General features: G+C 45.6%; 1 protein-coding gene and 1 long non-coding RNA gene across 2 annotated transcripts in view; one reads left to right on the forward strand and one right to left on the reverse strand.

Annotated features, from left to right (window-relative positions):
• Positions 1-946, forward strand: part of LOC106936178 (uncharacterized) — a 6,443-nt gene extending 5,497 nt beyond the window's left edge. Inside the window, exon 2 of the long non-coding RNA XR_001422071.1 lies at positions 219-946. This is a non-coding gene — a long non-coding RNA (uncharacterized LOC106936178). The remainder of the gene's footprint in view (positions 1-218) is intronic.
• Positions 947-1,115: 169 nt separating this feature from the next.
• kif20ba (kinesin family member 20Ba) lies at positions 1,116-23,199 on the reverse strand. Its single transcript, XM_015017017.1, has 32 exons — positions 23,065-23,199; positions 22,478-22,580; positions 22,257-22,346; positions 22,042-22,164; positions 21,470-21,608; positions 21,202-21,392; positions 20,804-20,858; positions 20,145-20,351; positions 19,959-20,070; positions 19,812-19,883; positions 19,599-19,745; positions 18,959-19,121; positions 18,008-18,244; positions 17,763-17,902; positions 17,549-17,669; positions 17,355-17,466; positions 17,114-17,259; positions 15,300-16,354; positions 15,085-15,223; positions 14,211-14,333; positions 14,076-14,124; positions 13,398-13,523; positions 13,174-13,286; positions 12,939-13,094; positions 12,703-12,870; positions 11,502-11,603; positions 11,002-11,088; positions 10,140-10,349; positions 3,044-3,118; positions 2,863-2,962; positions 2,286-2,443; positions 1,116-1,256 (listed from the first exon to the last, which is right to left on the reverse strand). The coding sequence occupies exons 2-32, from the start codon at positions 22,574-22,576 to the stop codon at positions 1,176-1,178; spliced, it is 4,896 nt and encodes a 1,631-aa protein (XP_014872503.1). The 5' UTR covers positions 22,577-22,580; positions 23,065-23,199; the 3' UTR covers positions 1,116-1,175.
• Positions 23,200-24,020: the final 821 nt, after the last annotated feature.

The raw sequence follows: 24,020 nt of genomic DNA on the forward strand, positions 1-24,020 counted from the left end.
TGATGCATTAAATATATTTTCAGATGAGAAAAAAACACTGAAACACTTTCTGACAGCAGAGTCGGCTGTGATGTTCGTCAGCTTCAAGTTGATTCTGGAAGGAGATAAAGTGCAGCAGGACCGGTCCAGAACCGAACCGGACCGGGTCCAGAGCCGAACCGGGTCTGAACCGGACCGTGTCCAGGGACCAGAACCGGACCGGTTCTGAACCGGACCAGGTCCAGACCAGGAGCCAGTTAATCTCATCAGTTCCAGAACCTCTCGGTTCTTCTGGGTCCAGATCTACATCGTAGAATTATTTCTGACCTTCAGATCTGCAGGAATCTTCAGCCTGAAGGTTCATTTCAGCGGATCATTAAATTAACTGCTTTAAAATATTAATATCAAATAGTTTTAAATTTAATTTGTTGGTATTTTGTTGCAGGTGTTACAGGATTTCCTGCCGTTTAGAGGCGCAGTGTGACGGTCACCGTTTGGTTTAATCTGTTTTTGTTGCGGTTTTGGGAGGAGGCGGCGTCTGACGGCCATGTTGGCGGTCCGGAGACGACATGCGACACCAGGAGGCCCGGAGGAGACGGCATGAGCAGGAAGGAGGGAAACGGCTCTTCTGGGCTCTCAGGCTGCAGCCACCACTGTTCTTTATTAAAGATTTTTTATTATAATAAATGTCTTCAACAGGGCTGAAAATAATTTTGCTATGGATGCAACAAATGATTCCCCTGAACATGATAACTCAGAGCTTCAAGACTATGTGAAGTCCAGATGGTTCAGAAAGATCAAACTATGGTAGAAGATAATGTGACTTTATAGCAGCTCTCTGTGGAGAAAACATTAAATAAACTATATTAGGACAAACGAGGGAACTCTAAACAGATTGCACATTAAAATAACGAGGAAGGGCTTGAGTGCTTCTCGTGTCATGAGGGCAGAGTCATATGATCATAAATGAACACAAACTGTAACATGAACATAAAAATACTTGGTGAAATAAACGTATTAGTGTCTACAGGCTGCAGGAGGGTTTTAGTATTAACCAGATTATTGCTAATCCTCCCGCTGACCTTCAGCTTAAAGGTCAAGTCAGTGATTAAATAAAAGCGTCTCAGACAGAAAGATATGCTCTATCATAAGCTGCTTCATTAAGACAGAAATATGAAAGCTAACTGGGTACGGCGTTAGCATTTAGCCACTCTGGAGCGGAGGCGCAGCTTGATCTGTTGGCCGCCGTCGCCGTCCTTCGTCTCCTGGTTAATAATCTGAAAACACAGACAGGAGAAAACATGGCAGAGGAGGGCAGACGCAGCAGAGCAGATAAAGAACAAACCAGGAACAGACGTGCTTTAAGAAAAATAAATAAATGTTAGCCACTAATAAATTCAAGATGGCCACTAGGGTCACCAAGGTAAAATTACTTTTGCACTAAAACTAACAATAGTTAAAACAAAAGAAAACTTTTTGTGTCAAATCACACACACCCATAGAAATGATATGTACTGATTTTTTTACATTTATTTTTCAAGATGGCCGCCATTGTTGTCATGGAATATAAACGTTTGCAATAAACTCACCAAGAACATGTTTGGTGTCAAATCAGAGCCCACATCTTTTGAACTGTAAAAATCATGAGTTTTCTGGTTGACATTTTTCAAAATGGCCACCATAGTTGTGTTGAAGAAAATGTTTATGCTGAAATCAGCAAAGTTAGCAGAAGTTAACGCTGAACCACCAAATAAAGTCTCTCAGTCCGTTTGACATCTAAATATCCTTCCAGTTCACGACTGGTGAGAGATTCCTGAATTGTTCAGTTTCCTGTTGGGTTTTGCTACATTTGATTACTTTGAAGTTGTTTTCATACTTTATGACCTGGACAAATTTATCCAGGTCATAAAAGTACGTAACATTTTATGGCGATAATTGGTTCAAAAGGCTCAAAATCGTCTGCCATCTTGAAATCCAAGTGGCTGATGGGAAATATGAAAAACATACGACCTGAGTGCAGAACAAGGCCTTTCAAAAAATATGCAGCATAATTAAAATATTCTTTCAATAGAAAATGGTAGTTGTAATATTTCGTGGCTGGGACTTGAAGCCAGAACCTTTTTGCTGCAGAGTCTCCAACTGCTCCAAATAAAAACCTACATATCCAGATTTACTGTGAGGTTATCAACACAGGATAAAGATAAAAAAATAACCCCAACATCTCATTTCCCAGTATTCAGAGCATTAATAAATCAGATGAAGATATGAGCCGCAGCCCCGGGTCACGCGGCCGCGGCTCCACTCACCGGGTGGGGGGGCATTTCCATGGGGCAGGAGATTTCAGGCCTGTAGAGTTTCTTTCTGCTCCTCTTGGCCGTCAAACGGAGGGGGGAGCAGGAGGAAGAGGAGGAAGAGGCTGACTGGGCATCCACACGGCCGCTGACCAGGCTCATCATCTTCTTGGCTGCAGCAACACATCAGGCTGCTTTCAGGGATTTGATCAGCATGAACAAACAGCAGCACAAAGATCCAAGGCTGGCGAGATCAAAACCTCATTCTGAGTCAGAACATTTAGAGAGGGAGAGTAAAAGTTTCTAAGCTCTGATACTCAGGTTTTTGTCACCAGATCACATCATTTACTCCAAGCAGGTAAAACACTGGCTGGTTAACGTTTCCCAGTTAAATGAGAAGTTAAAGCCCAGTCAGGACCCAGAGTGCATGTGAAGATGTTTCACTCAGCGACTGCAGTGGGACTCTACTGGTACCAGGCCTGCTCAGCCTCCAGGCCCAGGCCAACCATTTACTCTCGGCTGTGGTTGAATTGTGTTTAGCTCTGGTGAGGTAAGGCTCCCTGCTGCGGCTGAAAGGTCGTGTGTTTCTGACCTCCAGAGCCCAGCGCGGTCGGGGACCTCTGCAGGAAGTCTCCGATCTTCTGCAGTGCGCCGTCCTTCCTGCCGCGGAGGCTGCTCTGGGAGGTAGCGCTCTGGCCACAGGGAGGTAAAGGTGGTCAGCAGTTTGTCTCACAGCGTCCAGTTTAACAGTGACTGTTTGTTCTGGGTGGTACCTCCTCTGTCTGTGGGCTCAGCTTTGGTGTGAGTTTGGTTCTGGTGTTCCTCCGGTTCTCCGTCTCCACTTCCTCCTGAAAACCCAAACATGACTCATCTTTAACAAGGAGCGAAAAACAACATGTTTCATAATGACAGGTTGGAGCAGATGGAGGCGGTTCTAATTCAACACAGTGAGGAGCAGCCGCGGTGAAAATACATGTCATTTAAGAGGAGAAACAAGCTGTAATTCATAGTTGGAGGCCAGGCGGAGGAGCTGGAATCACAGCGAGGTAAACTCAGTCATTATCTGAGCGTCAAGTGTTTGGCTGGAGGAAAACCTGCCGTCGGCGCGAAGCACAAAACCAACCAGGTTCAATGCATTTCAGATTCAGACACTCAGCTTAAACACACCAAACATGTCCAGTCCAGCCTTCACATGCCAAAAGGGCCCTGAACGCATCGCCACTGAGAACAATTGTCTGCAAACAGCAGCAGCTGCTCTCCACTTCTTGTTTGACCACTTGGCCTGTTTGCTACAGTGTGATTCAGTTTTCTCTAAAAACAATTCAACCAGGAAAAAGCTGCTGTTCCACATGTTTAGTTATTTTCAGACAAACAAAATGAGCTAAACAGTGACGATCTAAATGACAGATTAACATGTAAACAACTGTTGGATTATTTAAACTATAAAACTATAACTGTTCATAATCTAAAGATGTTCCATTATTATAAGAGTGTGTCAACCTTTCATCATATTTGAGGATTTTCAGAAATAAAACTGGTATTAGCAGGAAAGAGGAAAACGTGTACTAATGCCCGATCAATCAATCAATGATCAGGTTTCTTTTGATTCAGATTCGTCGTCTGCAGCTCAAACTGGAACGCATCCAAACTGAAAACTATGAATTATTTAGCTACATCAGTGCTTCAGCTCACTAGTCATTTCCATTCCTCTGCTGAAGCAAAACTACATTTACATTTTTTATATTACAGTTTTTACAGAGAAAATTGCAATCAGCATTTCAGACTTTAGAGAAAACAGGAAATTTATCAAATAAAAGCCTGATCGGTGGAAACAAAGACGGAGAAATAAGGCAGCTGGCTCATATTTTATCCAAACTTTAGATTTAGTCTCTGCTGTCGACTCAAACGCAGGAAAGAGTTTTAAAGGATTGTAAAGTTACAGCAGCTCAAAGCCTCAGTGGATCAGTCGGGATCAAATCTTCTCATTCCCTGCAGTGTTTTGCCACAACATCAAATCAAAGAAATGTGAATCACAAGCAGCCGTAGAAGACGAGGCCGACCTGCGGATCGGCTGATTGGTTGGGGAGAGGAGTGGGCGGGGAATCTGGGGGAACAAAGGTCACGACCTGTGGAGTCATCAATGACTCACTGGATGGTTTTAGAGATAATCAGAGGAGCGGGGCAGCAGAGAGGAGCCGAGCGTGTGAGGCGCTGTGTGTGAGAGTGTGTGTGTGTGTGTGTGTGTGTGTGATAGAGGGTGTGTGTGAGCGAGGCGGAACAGGCGTTAACATTGTGGAGGCGGAGGGATGAGAGCTGATGAGGAGCGGAGATAAGCTGGGATTGGACGGCGTGGAGTCAGTAAACACGATGGAGAGGATGGAGCAGAGCCGGAGAACGAGGAGGGAAAGTAAATGAAGAGAGGGATGAGAGAAGGAAGAGAGGTATGAGAGAAGGAAGAGAGGGATGAGAGAAGGAAGAGAGGGATGGAGAGAAGGAAGAGAGGGATGGAGAGAAGGAAGAGAGGGATGGAGAGAAAGAAGAGAGGGATGGAGAGAAGGAAGAGAGGGATGGAAAAGGAAGAGAAACAGAACAGAGATGTGATCTAGAGACGATGAAATTTATCTGGGGTTGATTTACTTCCTGTTCTGGAGTGGATCCCAGATCCCAGGTGAACCCATCAGAACCTGAAGGTCGATTCTAAGCAGATTCATCATCTCTAACTGAGCTGATACAGACGAGGCGTGAGGAACGTGATCAGTTTTCATGGTTACCATGGTGACATTCTGTCTGGTTATATTTAAGACTTCAGACTGAAGAAGAAAACTTGCTGGAGATGTTCGCCTACACAGAACGACAGATACCTGCTGCTACTTCAGCTAAAGGACTGGGTGAGACCGGACCGGACCAACTGGACCGGACAGAACCACTGGCTCCAACTGGACCTACTCTGCTGAAGTAACAGTTGTTTTCCCCAATCTAACCGGCATCTTCCCAGGAACCAAAGGTCTGGTTTCCATGGTTTTGGATTTGGCAGGTCGTTGTACCGTTAACTCATCAATGACTGTTCTTACTGACGTCTGTTTAGGAACATTTTGGTTCATTAGTTCTGCTCAGGCAGAGGAGAACTTCCTGCCAGTAAAATGAGAAACATGGCGACTAAAAGCAGTAACTTGGGCGTCACTAGTAACTTCAGGATGTAATTGTACCGTTTTAAAAAACCTTTTTGAGAGGAACTTTTACCAAAAGCTAGAAGACCAAAGTAATGTGATTACATTTGAGGGTCACAGAAGGTCAAAGTTCAAATCAATGTCCATTAAACTTCATGAACACTTCGTCCTTCGTGTCTCTGCGTGGTTAAAGCTACAACAGGAGCCTTTTAAGCAGAGTAAATCCAGAGTCAGTTAATGTTCTTGTTGTCGGTCTGATCTAGTAAAGACGACCTGGAGGTCCTTTAACACAGTGAAGTCCCACAGACAGATTTACGCTCCTTTTACAAAGCCACACTTATCATCATGTATATCAATAATCCCAGCCTATTGAACCAGAAGAGAGAAAAAACATTTCTGCATCATAAAAGCCAGAAGCTGTTGTAAAGATTTTCTGGGACAGCAGCAGGGCTGCCGCTCCTAAAAGTAAAAGCTTCGTCAATAAACCATTAGGAGACGGACGGTCCTCTGCCTGGGAGGGAGCACCATCATTACAGAGTGCTGCAGGTGAGCAGGACTGGAAGAGGCAGTTCATCTTCATGTTTAAAGGAAACCTGAACCAATCGGATCCGTCCTGATAAGAACCCGCTCAACCATGTCAGCCGCAAATTACAGCTTCTCCTCCAACAGGCAGCAATTACATGCAAATTAATCGGTTGATTTAGACGGTTTTAGAAGATAAATGAGCTGAAGAGCTGGAGTCAGAACATCTACAGATCCTAATGCAGAGACACAGCGCTTCTCATTTCAGATCGGGTTCATTAGTACGATCGTTTATCCACTTCTGTTCAGCCTGTAATCCGCTTCCAGGAACCAGTTTGACTCCAAGGTCTCCACATTCAGCTGGAAAGAAGTGGACCAGTCCACTTTGGTCACTTCGATTTTTGTCAAAGTCACACTATAATGTTCAACCTGATGTGTGGCAGGACGGGAGTCACCACAGAAGAAGAGTTTGTTCCTGGTGAGATCATCAGCTCACACTGAGATGTGTGAAAATGTAAAACGCCTGGAGTTTGTAGCCTACTTTAAGTCTTGAATTCTCCAATTTAATTTTAAAACAACAAAAAAATCTAATTATTAATTTTTTGTTGTCTTATTTTGAAATGCAAGAACCAAAGAACCAGACAGATTCCGCACCGGGCCCCTGAACCTGATCACTGCGTCCAAAAGCTTTTATCTTATTCTAGATTTCATGTTTTATTTTATGGAATGCACAGAAAAATGTTAATTTATCTTTAAAATAAATGAATGATGATGAGCAGGTCAGGAGGAGATGGTGGATGTTTACGGGAACCATGGAAACCCAACATGGCGGATGTTGACGGGAACCATGGAAACCCAACATGGCGGATGTTGACGGGAACCATGGAAACCCAACATGGCGGATGTTGATGCGAAGTGAAATGGTTCTGTGGGTTCTGGATGGAAACACGGTTCTAATGAGGGAAAGCAAACGGTACCTTTCGTGCTGTTCGTCTCTTAGTCCTCCTGAAAATGTGAGACTTGAACAAAAACAAGAATTTGGTTAAAAAGCAGCTTTAACTTGATGTGAACTTCTGCAGTTTAACGGTAGCTGACTAACTTATAAACCAGGTATTTTTCATCTAATGTAGTAAAAACTAATAACTGAAGACAAAAGATGAAAACATGAGCAGAAACCTTCTGAAGAGCCTGTTGGACAGACAAAAACTTTGACTGGTCCAGAACTGAAGGTTACAGTGCTATTGGGTAAAGAACACAACAGCTTAAAACATTAAAGTTCATCTAAAAGTCTCACACAGTGGTTGTTTTTGGACTCTTTTGGCAGAGGAAACATGGACTTTACATAATAACTAACAAGTTTCACCTCTATAAATAATCTGCTGCAGCAATGATCTGAGAACAGTCAGTAAGCAAACAGATGGCTGGTTTCAGCTCAACGTTGGGAACAAAAATAGAAATGGAAATGTGCATTTCAGGTGCAACGCTCAGAGGACCTGGAAGAGTTTCAGGCTGCTTGTCCAGCTCTGGTCCCTCTGTGACCTTCTGAGGGTCCATGAAGTTCTGTCCCATTAGTCTGGAGGGAACCTGCTGTCAGTCTGCACAGCTGGGGGAAGATGGGCCAGGATAGTGCTGGAAGAACCACAGAACCAGAGACTGAACTATTGAACCACTGAACCAGAGACTGAACTACTGAACCACTGAACCAGAGACTGAACTACTGAACCACTGAACCAGAGACTGAACCACCACAGGTCGGGATGGCAGGTCTCAAAGTAAAAGTGACTTTCCAGTGGAACGTCCTGGGAGAACTCTGTCTCAGTATTAGAACGTTTCTAATGATAAACTGATTCATCCAGCTAATGAATCTAAATTTTTATTTCTCCAGGTTTGTTTTCTGAATGAAGCACCTGGGAAATCTGATCTGAAGGACATGAGCAGAGTCATTAGAGCTGGGATTACCGGCTCATCACTGGAGGCACAAACTCATCCTTTCCTTCCAAACCTTCGGGTTTATGTTGAATTTATTTGCATTTTGCGCTTTTTAAATGTGAACAAAGCTGTTAAAGGCCAGAGCAAACAAGAAGGAGAATTTATCCTTCAGCATGTTTTACTGCTCAGATGTTTGGATATTTGTTAAATAAATCACAGTAAACCAGCGCTGCAGTAAAAACTCATTAAAAGGAAAAAACATCAGATCATCGCTGACTCTTCTAATGCTGTAGCAGTCAGTGTTACAGTAGCTCTGCAGTAGCTTCTGACTGAAGTAGTTCAGGTGTCCCTAGCTTTTGAACTTGATTTAAGTAGTTTTACCAACTGATCGGTTTTATTCTGCTCCCAGTCTTACTTTTTAAATGACTATAAACACATTTGGCTGTTTTATCACCTTAGCATTATTGCTGAAACATTTCTATAAAAGAGTTTACTATATAAACTCTTTTATATAATAATATTATATTACAATATAAATAAAATAACAAAAAATTATTACAGTGAAGTCTGTTCTGGTCATATTCCTCGTTCCAGGACCCAAATATTCATACATAATATTTATTGATGCTCTTGTTACTTTATTTCCTGTAAAGAAGCAGCAGCTTTTTTCCTGCATTTGCAATCTCTAGGGACCAATTCAATTTTAATATTAAAATGAACTTGAGCTATTATTATTGAACAGAGATTAGTTTTTCATTTCAGTTACTATCTTCATATTCCCAGCCAGCTGCTCTGGTTTGCCAAGCAGTAAATTGGATCCTTCTGATGGTTTTTATGTTAATCTACAGTTTTAAGTTTCCTTTAAAGCACACTGAATAACTTTAATTAACTGAGAAGCTCCAAACAACGGAGAGCAGCAGCTTAATGTGAAGCTGTGGGTTTGAAGTAAAAACATTCAGACAGTTCTGAAGCTCAGCTTGGAGTCCAGATTCAGAAAACCTGAACCAGGTAGAAAACTTCACCTGAACGAGTCCCTGGGATCCGACACGGACCTCCATCTTCATCTGCAGGGCAGCACAGAAACCCACAGCAGGATGAGGTGGGAGGTCACGTGGGATCACCGGGGCGACCCATGCATCACCCCGCTCCACTCAGGGCGGGTCTGACTCGTTAAATATGGGAGCTGGGACGTCTGGCCGTCTCCTCACATCCCTGCTGCCAAACAACAAACCTGTTCAGCAGGAGCTGAGAAAAAACCTTTTAAATGCTTTTTCCTTAGGAGTCAGAGGTCGACCTCGACATGACCTGGGGGTTGACCATCTACAGGCTGCAGCAGAAATCATTATGAACAATAATATCTGATCTGAATGGTGGACAGTAAAATTCCTCCATAACTGGACTTTTGATAAAGAATATTTTATGTTTCTGACTGGCTATGATCTGCTGTATGTTTCCAACAGACAACCAGAAACGTGCTGGCTCTTTGACCCAACATGATTATAGGAGCAGAAGGAAGCTGAAGACCTAAAGCTGGCTGTTGGTTTTACCAGAGAAAACATTAAGGAGGAGCCATCGTTCACGAGAAGCACTTAGCGCTGAGAAGACGGACTGCTGTCAGCAGGACAGACAGACCTCCAGGTTTCCATGGTGACCCAGCAGATGGAAAGGAAAGCAACACTTCCTTCACCTGAGCAGGGATCAGACACGTCGTCTGGACCGATGAACAGATCCGTCTTTTCAAGCTTCTTCCTTCGTTCTGCAGACGGATGTTCCTAAACTTCAGACTCTGGCCTGATTCACGCCCGGATGGCGTGAACCAGTGGAGAAGAGCAACGTCTCCCAGGAAACCAGTGACACACAGCAGACGTACATAGTCTAGCTAGCTCTCCAGCGTGTATTACAGGACATTTTAAGGTCTCAATTTAAATACAGGAATTTAAGACTTGAGGATGTGTGAACACTTTCAAAAACAAAAGTCTTTTTTCAGAGTTTTTCTGATTCAGTACGAAGAAACTAAAACCAGAACCTCCTCACCAACCGGTGATGCTGTGACAGATTATCTGGATGAAACACTACAACCAGCAAACTGTTTGTTTCGAGCAGCAGCAGGTTTCCATCGCCTCCTGCTGGAGCCCGGTGGGTCCGTTCTTAGTTGGAATCGTGTTTTATAGTTTTACTAAGCGACAGTTGGACTGTACTCCTGCTTTCTCTCAGGTAAGCCTCCAGGTGAGTTCAGTCTGAATCCTCCTACCTTCTCCATCTCGCTGCTCTTCCTCTTGCGTCCGTTCCGGTTGATCTTGACGGTGACGGCGCTGTCGTCGCCCTGCCGCCGCAGCGCCAGGCGGTCGGGCTGCAGCGGGCTGAACGAGATCTCCAGCTCCGGCCGGGGGAAGCGGCTCGTCCGGCCCGTTTCCGTGGAAACCTCGGAGGACTCCAGCACCGAGGGGAAGCCGGACGAACCCTGGGGGAACAGCAACACTGAACACAGCTGCTCCACCAAAGAGGCCCTGACGCTTTGACTAGGCCCTTCTCCTCCTCTCCTACACCCGGTTCATACTACACGATTCTTTGCCCCGATTTTCCCCTTTCGCCAATCTTAGAATGTCCAATGTTCTAAGATTGGCGCTTGCGATAATCGTAGCCGATCATCCTGCAGTGTGTTTTTGTGTTACGACTGATCGGGTCCAGTCGGTGGAACGACGGACCGCTCCCATCTAAAGTCGGTCATACTCAACATGTTGGATTGTCTTGCAGTGTGGGGTTTTCTCCAACTGGGAGCGAGAACGCAGCCTGTTGAATGTGACCGGTAGCCAATCAGAAAGCACAGTGACATAAGCAGGGAGGAGAATCCCAAACAGCTGACATGGCCAACCGAACAACATGAATGGATATTCAACATTTCATGCAAGGAGTACCCAGAGAAATAACAAGGAGTTTGACGGATATAGCTGGTTTTTACAGGACTTTCTGTCTGGAACCTGAATGTCGGTGAGAGGAATCGGTGTGTTGCTCTTGCCGTGTGGTTCGAACCCGATCAAACCCGCTATACCTGTGATTTTTTTGTCAGATAATGTGTGGTCTGTCAGGTGTTGAAAATCGTGAAGTGGACTTACCCGACTGCTGGTGGACGATCTGGTCTCCCTCCTCTCAGGCTGCAGCGGTTCAGCCTTTGCTTTCTTAGCCAGAGCAGAACTCTCACTCTGTGAAGAAGAAAAAACACATTATTCCACATTAATCACCTAAAATCAACACAATATGTTATATGCAAATCATCTGGACTTAAAGTAAGGATTAAAAAATGTGATTCAACCCAACTTTATAAGAAAACATCCAGATAAAAGAAGACCTGAAGTTTTTTCTTCCCTGAAGACGTGGAAAACGTTGCAACGTTTCATCCGTCTCCAGAAATATTCACTAATATCTGAACATTTTTCACATCTTCATTTAAAGTGTGGGGAACATCTCAGATCCTGAAGAGGCTCTACGTATTTAGAGGTTATAAACTATGATGTTTCTGCAGCAGTTTAAATGCTTTAGTATTTTAAACTGGTTAATTTTTCCTGTGAAACGTCAGAACTCTCCTGTTTGTCAGATAAACTCTGACGGTTCTGACCTGCTCTGCTGCGTTTTCCTTCAGCTGCACAATCTCTGCTTCCTTTTCCGCTAGAGACGCCTGCAGCTCTGCCACTCTGAGAGAACGGCGGCCACCATTAGCCTGCAACACACACACACACACATCAGATCCACTGAACTACAGGAGCCTCTCCAGGCACCATTAAACTCCTGAGGCAAATGGAAAGAAATCCACTAACTAAACGACTAAAATGTTGGAATTATTCCCAAAGCTGAGGCTCAGCTGTCATCTCGTTATCAGGACAGAAATATTGTCCTAATTAGACACACGTTGTTCCACAATATGAAAAAACTAGTTGACTAAAACAACAGTTTATCATCAGAAAGTCCAAACCCAGAGTCCAGAACACGCCAGCTGTCTGCCCGTCCAGAACAGAATCCATCTGATTGTTCTGATTAGCTGTATGCTAGCTGTTAGCTGTGGAGCCCCAGGTGTGTGTAACACACACATCAGCTGATGAAGTGGTCCTGCAGACACTTCCTGCTCTGGTTGGAGCCGTTTGACTGATGAATCTCTCAACTTGATGAAAACCTGATTTAAAAGTTTCCATATTCAGCTCCGAGTCACTGTTAGTCAACTCAATAACAGCATCAACAGAGAGTTGGTTATTAAAACTATTTGTTGTTCTGAAATATGACTGACGTTCAGTTTTGATAAATGTTTTAAGTGTTCTTAATAATTTGGTTCTGTTGACTCATTGATCTGTTTTGTTTTGTCTTTAAATGCTAATGTTTGTAGCTTTGTTATTGAGCTGCCCATGAGATCCAGGCTAATTTTTAGCCTCATGCTAATAATTTTTGTTAAACAACTTTAACATTGTTCAAATATTTCAAAATGTATTAGTTTTTATCTTTTTATTTCCCATTAAGATGCTGGTTTCCTGTCCTCAGTCATAAACATCCCAGTCCAATAATTTAGTCCTAACATAATTATTTTAATTTAGCGTTAAACGTTACGCTGGTTATTCTATAATCCTCTATAACTATAATCCTCAGACCTTCATTTTCCTTCACTCTGCTTCCAGTCAGACAGACGGAGAGCAGAGGTAGAAATATGGAACCTTTCAGTTCAGATTCCTGATTTACTTCTTCTTTCACCAAACCCTGATCATTTTTGATCATTAATAACGTCTGATGGGACAGCCTGTCTGATTTATCGGTCAGTGTGGCGCTGCACTGACCCCTGCTGGTGACGCTGGGCTCTGCTGCTGCAGCTCCTTGATGAGCTTGTCTTTGTCCGCCTGGCTGGCCAGCAGCTTCTGCAGCTGCACCTCCAGAGCAGCGACCAGCGTGTCCCGCTCCGCCCTCCAGCTCTCCATGGCCGCCTCCTTCTCCTCCAGCCTGGACTCCTGGGAGCAGACGGAGACAGGTTGGAAAAAGATCTGGAGCTGCAGACGTTTCACCGTCCGGCTCTTACCAGGAGGCTCTGCTGGCGACAGTAGCGCTCTCGGTCCTCTGCAAACTTCCTCATCTCCTGGTTCCTCTTGTCCTCCGCCTCTTTGGCCTGGCCAATCAGAGACAGCTTCTCCTCCTGCCACTTCCTGCGTTCAGCCTGCTGTTTCTCTGTCAACACCTGCAGGAGAAGCAGATGTCCATCTGTCCACATGTCCAACGTTCCTCCTCCAGACAGACTCCACTTCTGCAGCTTCTACCTTTAAGCTCTGCTGGGCTCGGGAAGCTTCCTCTCTGGCCAGCCTGAGGTCGTCTGAAGGTCGGCCGGACCTGCCGCTCTGCTCCAGCAGCTTCCCCTTCAGCTTCTCCACCTCTGAAATAGAACACAACCAACTTGTCACATCATTCTGTCAGTAAAATCATCAGTTTGTGTGGACAGATCTGAAGTTTTTGGTGTGGACTGGTTCTTATCCAGGGGTTTCACCTGCAGAGAGCTCCTGCAGCAGACGCATCTTGTCGTCCAGGACCTGCTCCATCTGCTGCTGCGTCTCCTCCTGCTCCGTCAGCGCCAGCCGCATGTCCTCCATCACCTGCTGCTTGGCCTGCAGCTCTGTAGAGGAGCAGACAGGAACATGGCTGAGGGAGCAACAACCTGAGGGAGGACTCAGCTGGACTCTGGCCTTGGATAGCTTCACATTTATTTTAGGGAGATCCGTCATGCTTCCCTGAATAAGTACAGGTTAGGGCTGTAAACGTGTTACATGTTTCACATAAGATGATGAGATTTCACCTCCTCTGTTCTGTTTGAGGTTCTTCCAGAATGAGCTGCTTCAGTGTTTAGCTGCTGCTGGCCACGCCCCCAATCTCAATATTTACATTTAAACACATTAAAATGGCTGCAGACAGTGACACTGTTGTAAAGTGATTTTTTTGTTTCAAAATCCCTCATTTTGTGGAGCTACTTAATATACAGTTTATAATTTTGTAACAATTTTTCTTCAAAGTTCTTCCAAAATCTACATATAGAAGGAAAAAAATGACGAAAATGACGAATACTGTGCAATAAACTCAGAATTATGCACCAGCGAACATCAAAACGACTGAAGTGGGGGAATATTTTAGCAGCCTGATGGAGGCTAATCATCCCAGAGTGAGTCTCTACCTTTACAGGCCTCCTGGTAGAGCTGAGCAGCCTTAGAGTCCTGCTGCTCCTGGAAGGACAGAAACATGAGGAACTGTTAGGATCCAGCAGACTGGGAGGAATCAGACACAGCTGGAAACATCAGGGTTGTTTTACGGCTCTGAGCTGCTGGATGGTTCTGTCTCTGCTGCTCAGGTCCGACTGCAGCTGCTTCCTGGTTTTATCCATGTCAGAAAGTTTCTGCTTCAGGGTCGTCTCCTCTGCTCTCATGGCCGACACCTGAAACCAAGACCAGTTTCTGCAGGTTTCACCAAATCACATTTCAGACTTTAAGACCTTTATGAGTTCTCTCTTGACTCCATGCTCTACTCCTTTTCTCCTTCTCAGATGTATTTCCCTCCACAGTAACAACTTTGTTGAAATAAAATGCTCCAATAGGTCAGAATGTTGCCGTACTGCTGTGTTTAAAATCACCTAAACCTCCAACGTCAGTTTGTGTCGTACCAAATGATGCTCTTGAATCGGCGCGAACAGCAGCAGCACAGACTGTTTTCTGAGCCAAAGCATCAAATGGGTCGGCAACAGAAATGAGCGAATGGTGAAGACCAACGTCATCCAAACAGGTTATAAATTTGCGCTCGCCCACGAGACAGAAAAAAGCGAGCTAGCAAAGGTGTAGCAGGAAGTTACAGCAGCCTGAACCACATCGAGTTACAGAAAGCAATGAAGTCTTCCTGAAACTCCAACTGCTGCCTACATTCACGATGAGATTAAACCGCCAAGCCACGACAAAATATAAAACCCATGATTAAAGTATTTAAACCCGGCTTACATTGTTTGTGTATTTAAGACGTTTTAAGGCCTCATGTATTGTAGATACATGAATTTAAGACGTTTTAAAGATGCGCAGACACCCTGAAAACAAACCATGTGCTCCAGATTAAGATTTTCTAATCTACAGGTTTAGTCGGCCTCGTTTAAAACCGGCTGGATGTGTTGAGCCCGTATCCTCCAGTGTTCTGATACGGACCTCCTTCTGGACCTGCTGGACCTGCTTCCTGTAGTCAGCCAGCTTCTCTCTGAGGTCTGACGAGTCGTCCTCCTTCCTCTGAAGCTCCAGGCGGAGGCTCTTCACCTGCTGCGTCTCCTCCTGAGCCTCCAGCTTCAGCCTGGGACAGAAACACCAGAGACATCAGGAAGGAGGTTCAGGAAGTGATGAAGGAGCGGCTTCATCTTCGTCGTTACCTGCTGATCTCCCCGGCTTTCTTCTCCAGCTCGGCATCCTTCTCAGCTAAGGCCTCATGAGCCACAGCCAGCAGCTCCTGCCGCCGCTCCACCTCCTTCCTCCTCACTTCCCGGACAGCTAGGCTCTCCTTCTCCTCCCGTCGCTCTGCTTCCTGCAGCTTCTCCTGCAGGGTCGTGACCTTTCGCTCTGATTGATGCAGATTCTCCTGCAGCTCTGCTTCCCTCTCAGCAGACCTCCTCTCCATCTCGGCCAGCTTCTCCTCCAGCTGCCGGTCCTTCTCTCGTCTCGTCTGCTCCATCTCAGAGGAAGCCTCTTCCCTCAGGGACGTGATCTCCCTCTGGAGGTCAGAGTTCACCCTGTCCAGGCCTTCAGCGCTGGATAAGGCGGTGTTGCTGTGGAGCTCAGCTTCTCTCAGGTCGTCTCTCAGTTTCTCTGCAGCTTCCTGCTGCAGTCTGAGCTTCAGCTGCAGCTGCTCTGCTTCCTGATTGGACGCTTCCCGTTGGGTTTCCAGCTGGACTCGAAGTTCTTCCTGCTCCTCCAGCTTCCTCTGCAGCTCTCTGACCTGCTGCTCTACTGCAGCCTCCCTCTGTTTCCTCTCCTCCTCCAGCTGCTGGATGAGTTTCTGCTTCGCCTCGCTGCTCTTCTTCTCCTCTTCCAGCCTCTTGCTGAGCTCAGAGACTTCCTCCCTCAGCTGGATTTCAACGCCGTCAGAGGAAGAGAAAGCAGGCGCGTGCAGCTGTTGCTTCAGCTGCTGCAGCTCCTCTGTGAGGACATGGATTTGGTAGGACTGATCCAAGATCTTCCTGGACTTCTCCTCCAGCTCCTCCACAGCAGGCTGCAGGTGGACCGCCGTCTGCACTTCCACCTGCTCCGCCACTCGGAGCTCCTGCTGCCGCCGCCGGCTCTCCTCCAGAGCAGACTGCACCTCCTCCCTGGCTCTGCGCTCCTCCTGGAGGGAGGCCAGCGCCTCCTCCTTCCCCAGAGTCTGGTACTCCAGCGCAGCCATCAGCTCCTCTCTCCTCTTCTGCTCCTTCTGAAGCTCAGCCAGAGCTTCCTGAAAGGAGAAGAACTCATCATTTCTGAAGAGATTTAAATGAAAACACTGATGCTGCTGGTCACACGGTGACCATCACATGAATTTTCATCACATGAAAAAGAGACTGAAGGTCTTCATAGAGACGCATCAGCAGAACGGACTAAACATCTGCAGGTGGGATCATCATGGAAACATGTTGTTGATCTATAAAACTGTAAAGATGCAGGAGCATAAAATAATATTTTCTGGGTTCTTTCTGATAGACTGTGGAGATTTTCATGCGGTCTTAAGGCAGAACTCTGAATCGTTGCTGAGTGGAACAGCTCAGCTCTGGTGTTCCTCAGGAACCTGTGACTGGTCCTCTTGGATTTTCATTTTATTCCTGCCAAAAACCCCTGAGGTTTAAGCATCACAACTGTGCATTTAGCTGAGAGCAGTTAGCTCTGATCGCTAGCCCAGTTATAGCACAAGGCCTGATGGGAGAAAACGACGAAGATTAAAGCTCAACTAACCAACCAAATCATGTTATTTGGAGATAAACTGTCTAAATAGTTCCATCTTTATTTTTCCTTGCAAATTTTGACATTTTTGAGGACATTCATTTAATTGTGCAGGTGGCAGTATTTATTTCTTCTACAGTGCTGCCGTACTAGAGAACAGCAGTGTCCCTCTGTTCTCCATAATAGGGGCGAAGAATCGAAAAAATATCAGAAAATTCCTTTCAAATACTTTTTTGAAATAGCACCGGAGTTCAGTCTTCCTCCAGGTGTTTCTTACCTGGAGCTGATCTTCATCTTTGCCTTGGTCGGAGCCGTTCTGTGAGCCCAGCTCCGTCTTCTTCTGCAGGTCCTCCAGCTGATGCTCCACCTGGGCCACCTGCACAGACTTTTCCTGGAGCTGAAGAAGAAGCCATTTCTTTTCCTCTGCTTCGCAGGAAAACAAAGAAACAGAACAACGGTATTCATTTCCAGAGTCTGCTGGGCCATTTCCTCCTGGTGCCTTCAGGTGTCGTTGGTACCTCTGTGCTCGTGGTTCTGATCGTCTTCAGGTTTCTTTTCAGTCGGACCGGATCCGAGGCTGAAATGAGATGCTGCTGGCAGCTCAGAGGCCCGACAGCTCAGAAGTCTGTCCTGAAAGGAAAAACACATGAAAAATGTTAGCAATCTAGCCGCAGGTCCAGCCGGAGCGCGTCCCGTGGTCAGAAGGCGTTACCATGGTGACCGCGTCCGAGCTGCAGCCAGCTGAGGACATGTTCCTGGTCAGGTTCTTGAAGATCTCCAGCCTCCTTTCAGCTCGCTCCTCCAGGATCTCCCTCTCCCTGACCAGGCGCTCACTGACACACACACACACACACACACACAGAGACACCAGTTAGTGGTTCTGGTTCTAAACCAGTTTGGAGCAGAGGAGGGAAGCAGCGTCTCACTCGTAGTCCTTCTGCATGTCGGAGAACAGCTCTGAGAACTCGCGGCTGATCTCCTCTCTGACCCGGGCCTCCAGCAGCAGGTTCTCTGAGCGCTCCGTCTTCAGCTGGACCTGCAGCTGCCTCAACAGCGCCACCTGCTGCTACAGGGACACCAAGGAGAGAGAAGACGCTGTAACAGCAGCAGGAGATGCTTCTATAAAACCCAGTCAGTTTGGTTCTGGGGTCACAATAAGTGCCCATCCTACCTCATGCATCGCTTTGCTGATGACGACTTTCTCTTCTCCTTCGTCGGTCGTCTGATCCGTAGTGTCCTCCATGACACTGTCTTCTTCTTCCTCTTCCTCCTCCTCGTCCTCCTCATCCTCCGGAACGTCCTCCAGGCTGGTCTCCCAGCCGGCGCTCCTCCGCCCTGAGGCTCTGGAGGAGGAGGCGTCACTGCAGGAAGGGACGGCAGGGAGCGGCCTGGAGATCAGGACGACCACCTGGAACAACAAACCTCCATCAGTAACACCCGACGTGGCTTCGGGACATTCATGACAGCAGTCTGTAACCTGCAGCTCTGGAGAAGAAATGGCTCTGGACAATCTGGCTAAAAAAGGTGCAGAACCAACAAAATTTTAATTAAAGAAAAATATTAATATAATAAGTGCAGATTTCAACAGGTTTGTTTTTTAAAGTTTTTGTAAAGAATAAAAGTGGCTTTGAATTTCCACCACAGAATGACACAGTCAGTAAAATTATTTTTTTTCCATCACAGAGTAACAGAATGTTTTTTTTGTTCTACTTATTTTCCACAAACACCAAAATGAATCAATCTTCTTAGGACGCGTTTCTTTAAAACCTGAAAACAGAAATAAAATCTTGCTTCTTTAAAAAATTCTGTTAATATCTGTATGTAGCTGGACTGAGGGAAGTTTGGTCTGTAAAGGTCAAAGGTTAAGGATATAAAATGGCTGTGATCTGGTTAAAGCTGCATAACGACAGCCTGGACACCACCTGGGTGAGACAGAAAGTCTGCATCCAGTTCAGAAAGGAAGGAAACCAGAGTAATTTAAGGCCTGGGAAATGCTTAGTCACTGGTTGCCATGGTGATGATTCCTGCCTATGCTGGAGAGCAGGGGGAGCCCACAGCATCACTCCTCCTCAGTCAGAAACATTTAACCCTCTACAGGGACAGTGAGGAGGACTGTACGGACCTTCTGGGCCACGGCGGAGAACTTGAGGACGTTGAGGGTCTCGTCGTACATGGAGGCGCACTGGTTGATGTTGACGATCATGCAGGCTTTGCCCCGGCCGCAGAAGAAGCCCTGCAGGTAGTGTGTGAGTTTGCTCTCCCTGAAGGGGATGTGCTGCAGCAGCCTGAAGGCAGGAGACGACAGGCTGCTGGTGGAAACAGGACTCAACCCAAACTTTAAGACCTTTATGAATGAAATTTAAGACCCGTATCGCAATCATTTTTTTAAATATACAGTGATCCCTCAGTATATCGCGGTCTCACTGCTTTGCGGATCTTTTTGTGCAGTTTTTTTTCTGCGTCCTCTGCTGGACGGAGGAAGTACTACAACACTGACAGAAGGTCCAAGCAGATATTATTATTATTATTAACTGATTTTAATCTAAACATCGACAATCATAAATTGTTTGCATTCTTAATTTTTTTTGTAAAACAAATTGAAATTAAAAAAAACTACATACATGAGGATAAATGGACCTGCCACGACATATTTAAGGCCAAATAGTTCTTGTAGATGAATTTCAGACATTTTAAGGCTTTAGCTCTTTTTCCTGTGAGCGGATCAGAACCAGCGGGGGGAACTGGACCTGGAGGCGACTTACTTGGCCTGCTGGTTGTAGCGCAGAGCTTTGATGCACTTCCCCAGGATGAGCAGCGAGGCGTTGATGTTTCCTGCCTCCTTCAGGCGCTCTCCTTTGTTCTGAGTCTTGGCGCATCGCTCAGAGCCGGCCAGGTCACACAGACACAACCTGCAGGGCAGAGCGGCCATGTTTAACCTGCACACGCTGGAGCGGGTGAGGTTCCCCTCTACTCACTCGCTGATGGTGTGGACTCTGGGCGGGTCGCCGTCCTCTACACTCAGAATCCGGATGGAGAAGATGCTGTGACTAGAAGCAGACAGTCGGCCGTTAGAGAGCAGCAGGAGGCAGCTCGGTGTGAGGAATGACGGCGGCGCTGCTCACCTCCTGCTGGAGAGCTGGTTGAGGCGGGTGGAGGAGAAGCTCTGGTTCCTCCGGCCCAGCTTCACCACTCTAAACGCCTCCTCAGCGCTGCTCACCTGGACCCAGCGCAGATCTGAACACACAGCAGCCATCAGTCACTTCCTGTCTGACATCAGAAACCCTTCAGCTGCAGCTCAGCGCCCCGACCTTTGACGTAGGCGTTGCTGTTGCCATCCTGTGCCAGCCGCAGCGCCGGCCTGCGCAGCGCCCCGCTCGGCGCCACCTCCAGGAGGTCGTGGATGTTCTCGTTGTAGATCTCACAGAAGGAGACCCAGACGGAGAACTTGGTGTTGGGTTTGACGTCCAGGATGATTCTGTCTTGGGCTGCAGTACTGGGCCGCGGCGCCGTGGAGCCTGCAGACAACAGACCTTCTAAAACCCTACAGACAGCTGCAGAGAAACATGCTGGCTTAAAGCTACAGCTCCAAACATTCACAAAAACATTATTTTTATGTCCCGACAGTAAAATGTAAAACAGTTAATTTGATAAATTGAAATCTCATCTCCTCTGCCATCTGCAGAAATGCATCGCTTGGTCAAAAACAACCAAATGGAGCCAGGAGGAGGGTCATAATGCTGTCAATCATTCTGGTGTATACGCTGGCTCTGATTTCTGATTGTAGCGGTGTATTTCTGCAGATGGCAGTAGGACCAATGGGAAGAGTTTGATTATCTGTCTCATGTTATTCTGTCAGGACATAGTGACAGTTTCAACACGTATGTAAAACACATTTTTATAAAAGTTGCCTACTGCAGCTTTAATCAGCAAAATAATGAGAAAAGCTGCTGGTTGTTATCAGACTCACCTTCAAACCAGGTCTGGTTGGTCGAGTTCTGCAGGCTGCTGCTGCTCTTCTCATTCTGAAGGAAACGGAAACAAACGGGTTACATCTAGCATCAGGTGACCTTCAGAGGTCAACAGGTTTCCTAGCAACGCTGAGCAGAAAGTCGAGCTTTCCTCTTAACAGTGAACCTTACTGATCCTGATTCTGTTACCATGGTAACTCAGTCTGAACTCCTGAGTATGAATTTAGTTTTAACAATATTCATTTGAATTTCTCTCAGAAATATCTGCCTAAAAATATAGAAATTTATGCCAAGGAAATGTGTTGTTGACATGGTAACTGGGTCAGTTCAGCTGGTGTCGGGCCCGTCCGGGTCCAGCTGGTGTCGGGCCCGTCCGGGTCCAGGAGGAGCCGCTCACCTCTCTGAGTTGTTTGAGCAGGCTGTTCTTGAACTGCGCCTCGTCGGCCTGCTGCTGGCGGCTCAGAGCCAGGAACTCCCTGCAGCGGTGCGGCTTGACGTTCAGGCCCTGGAACATGTTGTCACCGATGCTGCTGAAGATGAGCCGCAGCGCCCGGGGCAGGATTCCAGCTTCAGCTTCAGAGTCGGGACCTTCAGCAGCACAAACAGCAGCACAGTCAGCTCTGAGCGCTGCCTACAGGCAGCTTTCACACTGCGGGTTGCTGTACCGAGGAACGTGAAGGTCTTCCCGGAGTTGGTGACTCCGTAGGTGAAAACCAGAGAGTTTTCTCCTTCCAGGACATCTTTGACCAGATCTTTGACGGTGCCTTCAAACAGCTCACTTTGTGTCGTTTCTGGGCCGTAAACCTTAAAGAGACAGAACCTTTAAATCAATTCTCCATTAGCAAGAACACATTTCATCTGAGAAACATTCAGTAAAATACTAAAAGCTAATACGTTTTTATTCATTTAAAAATTAACACTGTCACACAGATATATTGTTTATGCTGCAATGCAACGTTTTGTGGGCGGCCCTCATCAGCCTCCACCACCATGACGTTTTGTTTTGTTTGAATTCACTATGACCTAAACGCATCATCGGCCCAGCAGGCATTACACAGCTGAGAAAGTTGCAACCTAAATAAGTGGAAAATAATAAATAAAGATATATTATGTCTTTTTTACGCATAACAATAACTTATGTACAATAACATATGTAGAGAAACATGTTAAACTAATTGTGGCTCTGTTTAACAAGAATCAGATGGACATCCTGTTTATGGCCCAGTCAAAGTCTCACCCTGGAGAACTGGAAGCGCTGGCCGGTCTGAGGAAGGGATTTATCACTGCTGAGCCGGGCCAAAAGGGACAAACTGGGAGGCTTCAGGAGAACCGTATCTGGGGTTTCTATGGCAACACAGTCCTGCAACAAAAACAAATATGAACAGTGTGATCTGCTGCAGGTCGTCTTCCAGATTAATTTAACATTGTCTCCACAGTTAGAAGCATTTCTACCTGTGACTCTCCGTTGCTTCTTTCTGATGAGGTAAAGGGTCGGATTCTGAGGTAAACCTGCAGGTGCTCTTTATCCTCCACGCAGGAATGCTACAGAACAAAACAAAACAGTTACAAACAGAAAGCACTGCAGGCCAAAGAAGGCAGATCCCAACAGGTGGCATGTTGAGATTCAATACTTTGAAATAACTTCTGTTAACTACCAAACAGCTCGGTCTGACCGGTAAATCTGGTGAGGGGATGAACTCTGCTGAGAGTTTACTTTTCCCATCTTCAGCGAGTCTTCGTAGGTCAGTCTGGTTCAGGCAGGAGTCAGTCATTTTTCTACAGAGACAGAAAAACAAAAACATCCAAAAGCACAAATTATCTAAAGGCAGAAACTTCTTCATGGCAATTAAATGAAAGGTTTCACCGAACTGACAAATCAGGGCAGGATATATGGAGAAAAGCCCACTGCCTCCATGATGTTAAAAACTGACCAAAATTTATTTTCTTTTTCTCGAAGCTTTTCGATAAACAGAGGGGAAAATCCTTCTATGTTTCAATGCTAGTTAACAATGCCTGTGCTCAAAATATATCTAAAATATAACATCCTGTCAAGCAATTGTTTTCATGTTTGTTATCTTTCAAAAAATTTACCTAAATTTGTTTTTATTTTTTTCCCTGACGACATGAAACGCTGTCACCTGTCAACGGCTATCATGGCTAGCTGGATACGGCTAAAACTTTGCTAAAGTTCGGTAAATTTAAAGAAAAAACAACCCAGCTTCCATATTACAACTGCGCCCAGAACAGAAAAAGTACTTACATAGCAGCTTTACATTCAGAGCATTTACACACAATCAAAAATAACACGTTTTCTTCCTTTTAAATTGACATGCTAACTGGCGTCGAGCTAAATCACAATAAACAGTCGCGGTTCTGTGTTTGAAAGTGTCCAATCGGGGCGAAACAAAAGTTGCGCATGCGCTGTATTTGTGTTGCGTTCATGAACTATATTTCAGCTCGGAATGCGAATTTAATCACCGGAAAGCAACAAAAAGACAAGAAGACAGTCATTTTAAGCAGAGATGTCAAAACTATTCATATTCTCTACCTAAGTAGAGGTAGAGACTCTTGTATGAGCAAATATTCTAGCAAAAGTAAAAGTAAAAACAGGCTGAACTGCTTTACTAAAGTTAAAGTTAAAAAAGTTTTGAAATGTACTTAAGTACAAAAGGTAAAAAGTGATTTTCATCTTCAAGAATACAAAATTACTTTCAATAAGTTCTAGTCATACAAAATATTTTTTCTTTTGTTGACAAAATAAAGAAAAACAGAAAATCTAATCCAGATTACACAATTTGAGCAATAAAGCTCTGTTGAAAGAAACCAATAGAACCAAGTTGATTAAAGGCAGCCATTTTACATCAGTTAATACTGTCAGGTCTTCCTTTACTATCCTTGGTCTAACACCAGAGGGCCACCTCTATCCAGATGGGTCAACAACAGTTTGTGGTTTTATTTCCCGCCCCTGTGCTGCCGCCTCATCGTGGTGGAGAGGTGCGAGAGTCCCAGAGATCCTAGGAGCCGTCAGAGGCTTCATGCCAGGCTTTGTTTCCCCCACAGCAGACCATGTGTTTAGTGATATTAAATAAGGATCTTTTTCCACCAGTGACAGTAAAGACAGATGAAGCTAAAGGTTTAGTTGAGGCATTGGACTGGCTGTGAGGGTTATGAACCAGTTCCTTCAACTGCCTGTTGACTTCACACGCTGTTATTTCT

This window comes from Poecilia latipinna, unplaced genomic scaffold, assembly GCF_001443285.1.
Source record: "Poecilia latipinna isolate Pla-1442-1.1 unplaced genomic scaffold, P_latipinna-1.0 Scaffold2091, whole genome shotgun sequence".
NCBI classification, from domain to species: domain Eukaryota; kingdom Metazoa; phylum Chordata; class Actinopteri; order Cyprinodontiformes; family Poeciliidae; genus Poecilia; species Poecilia latipinna.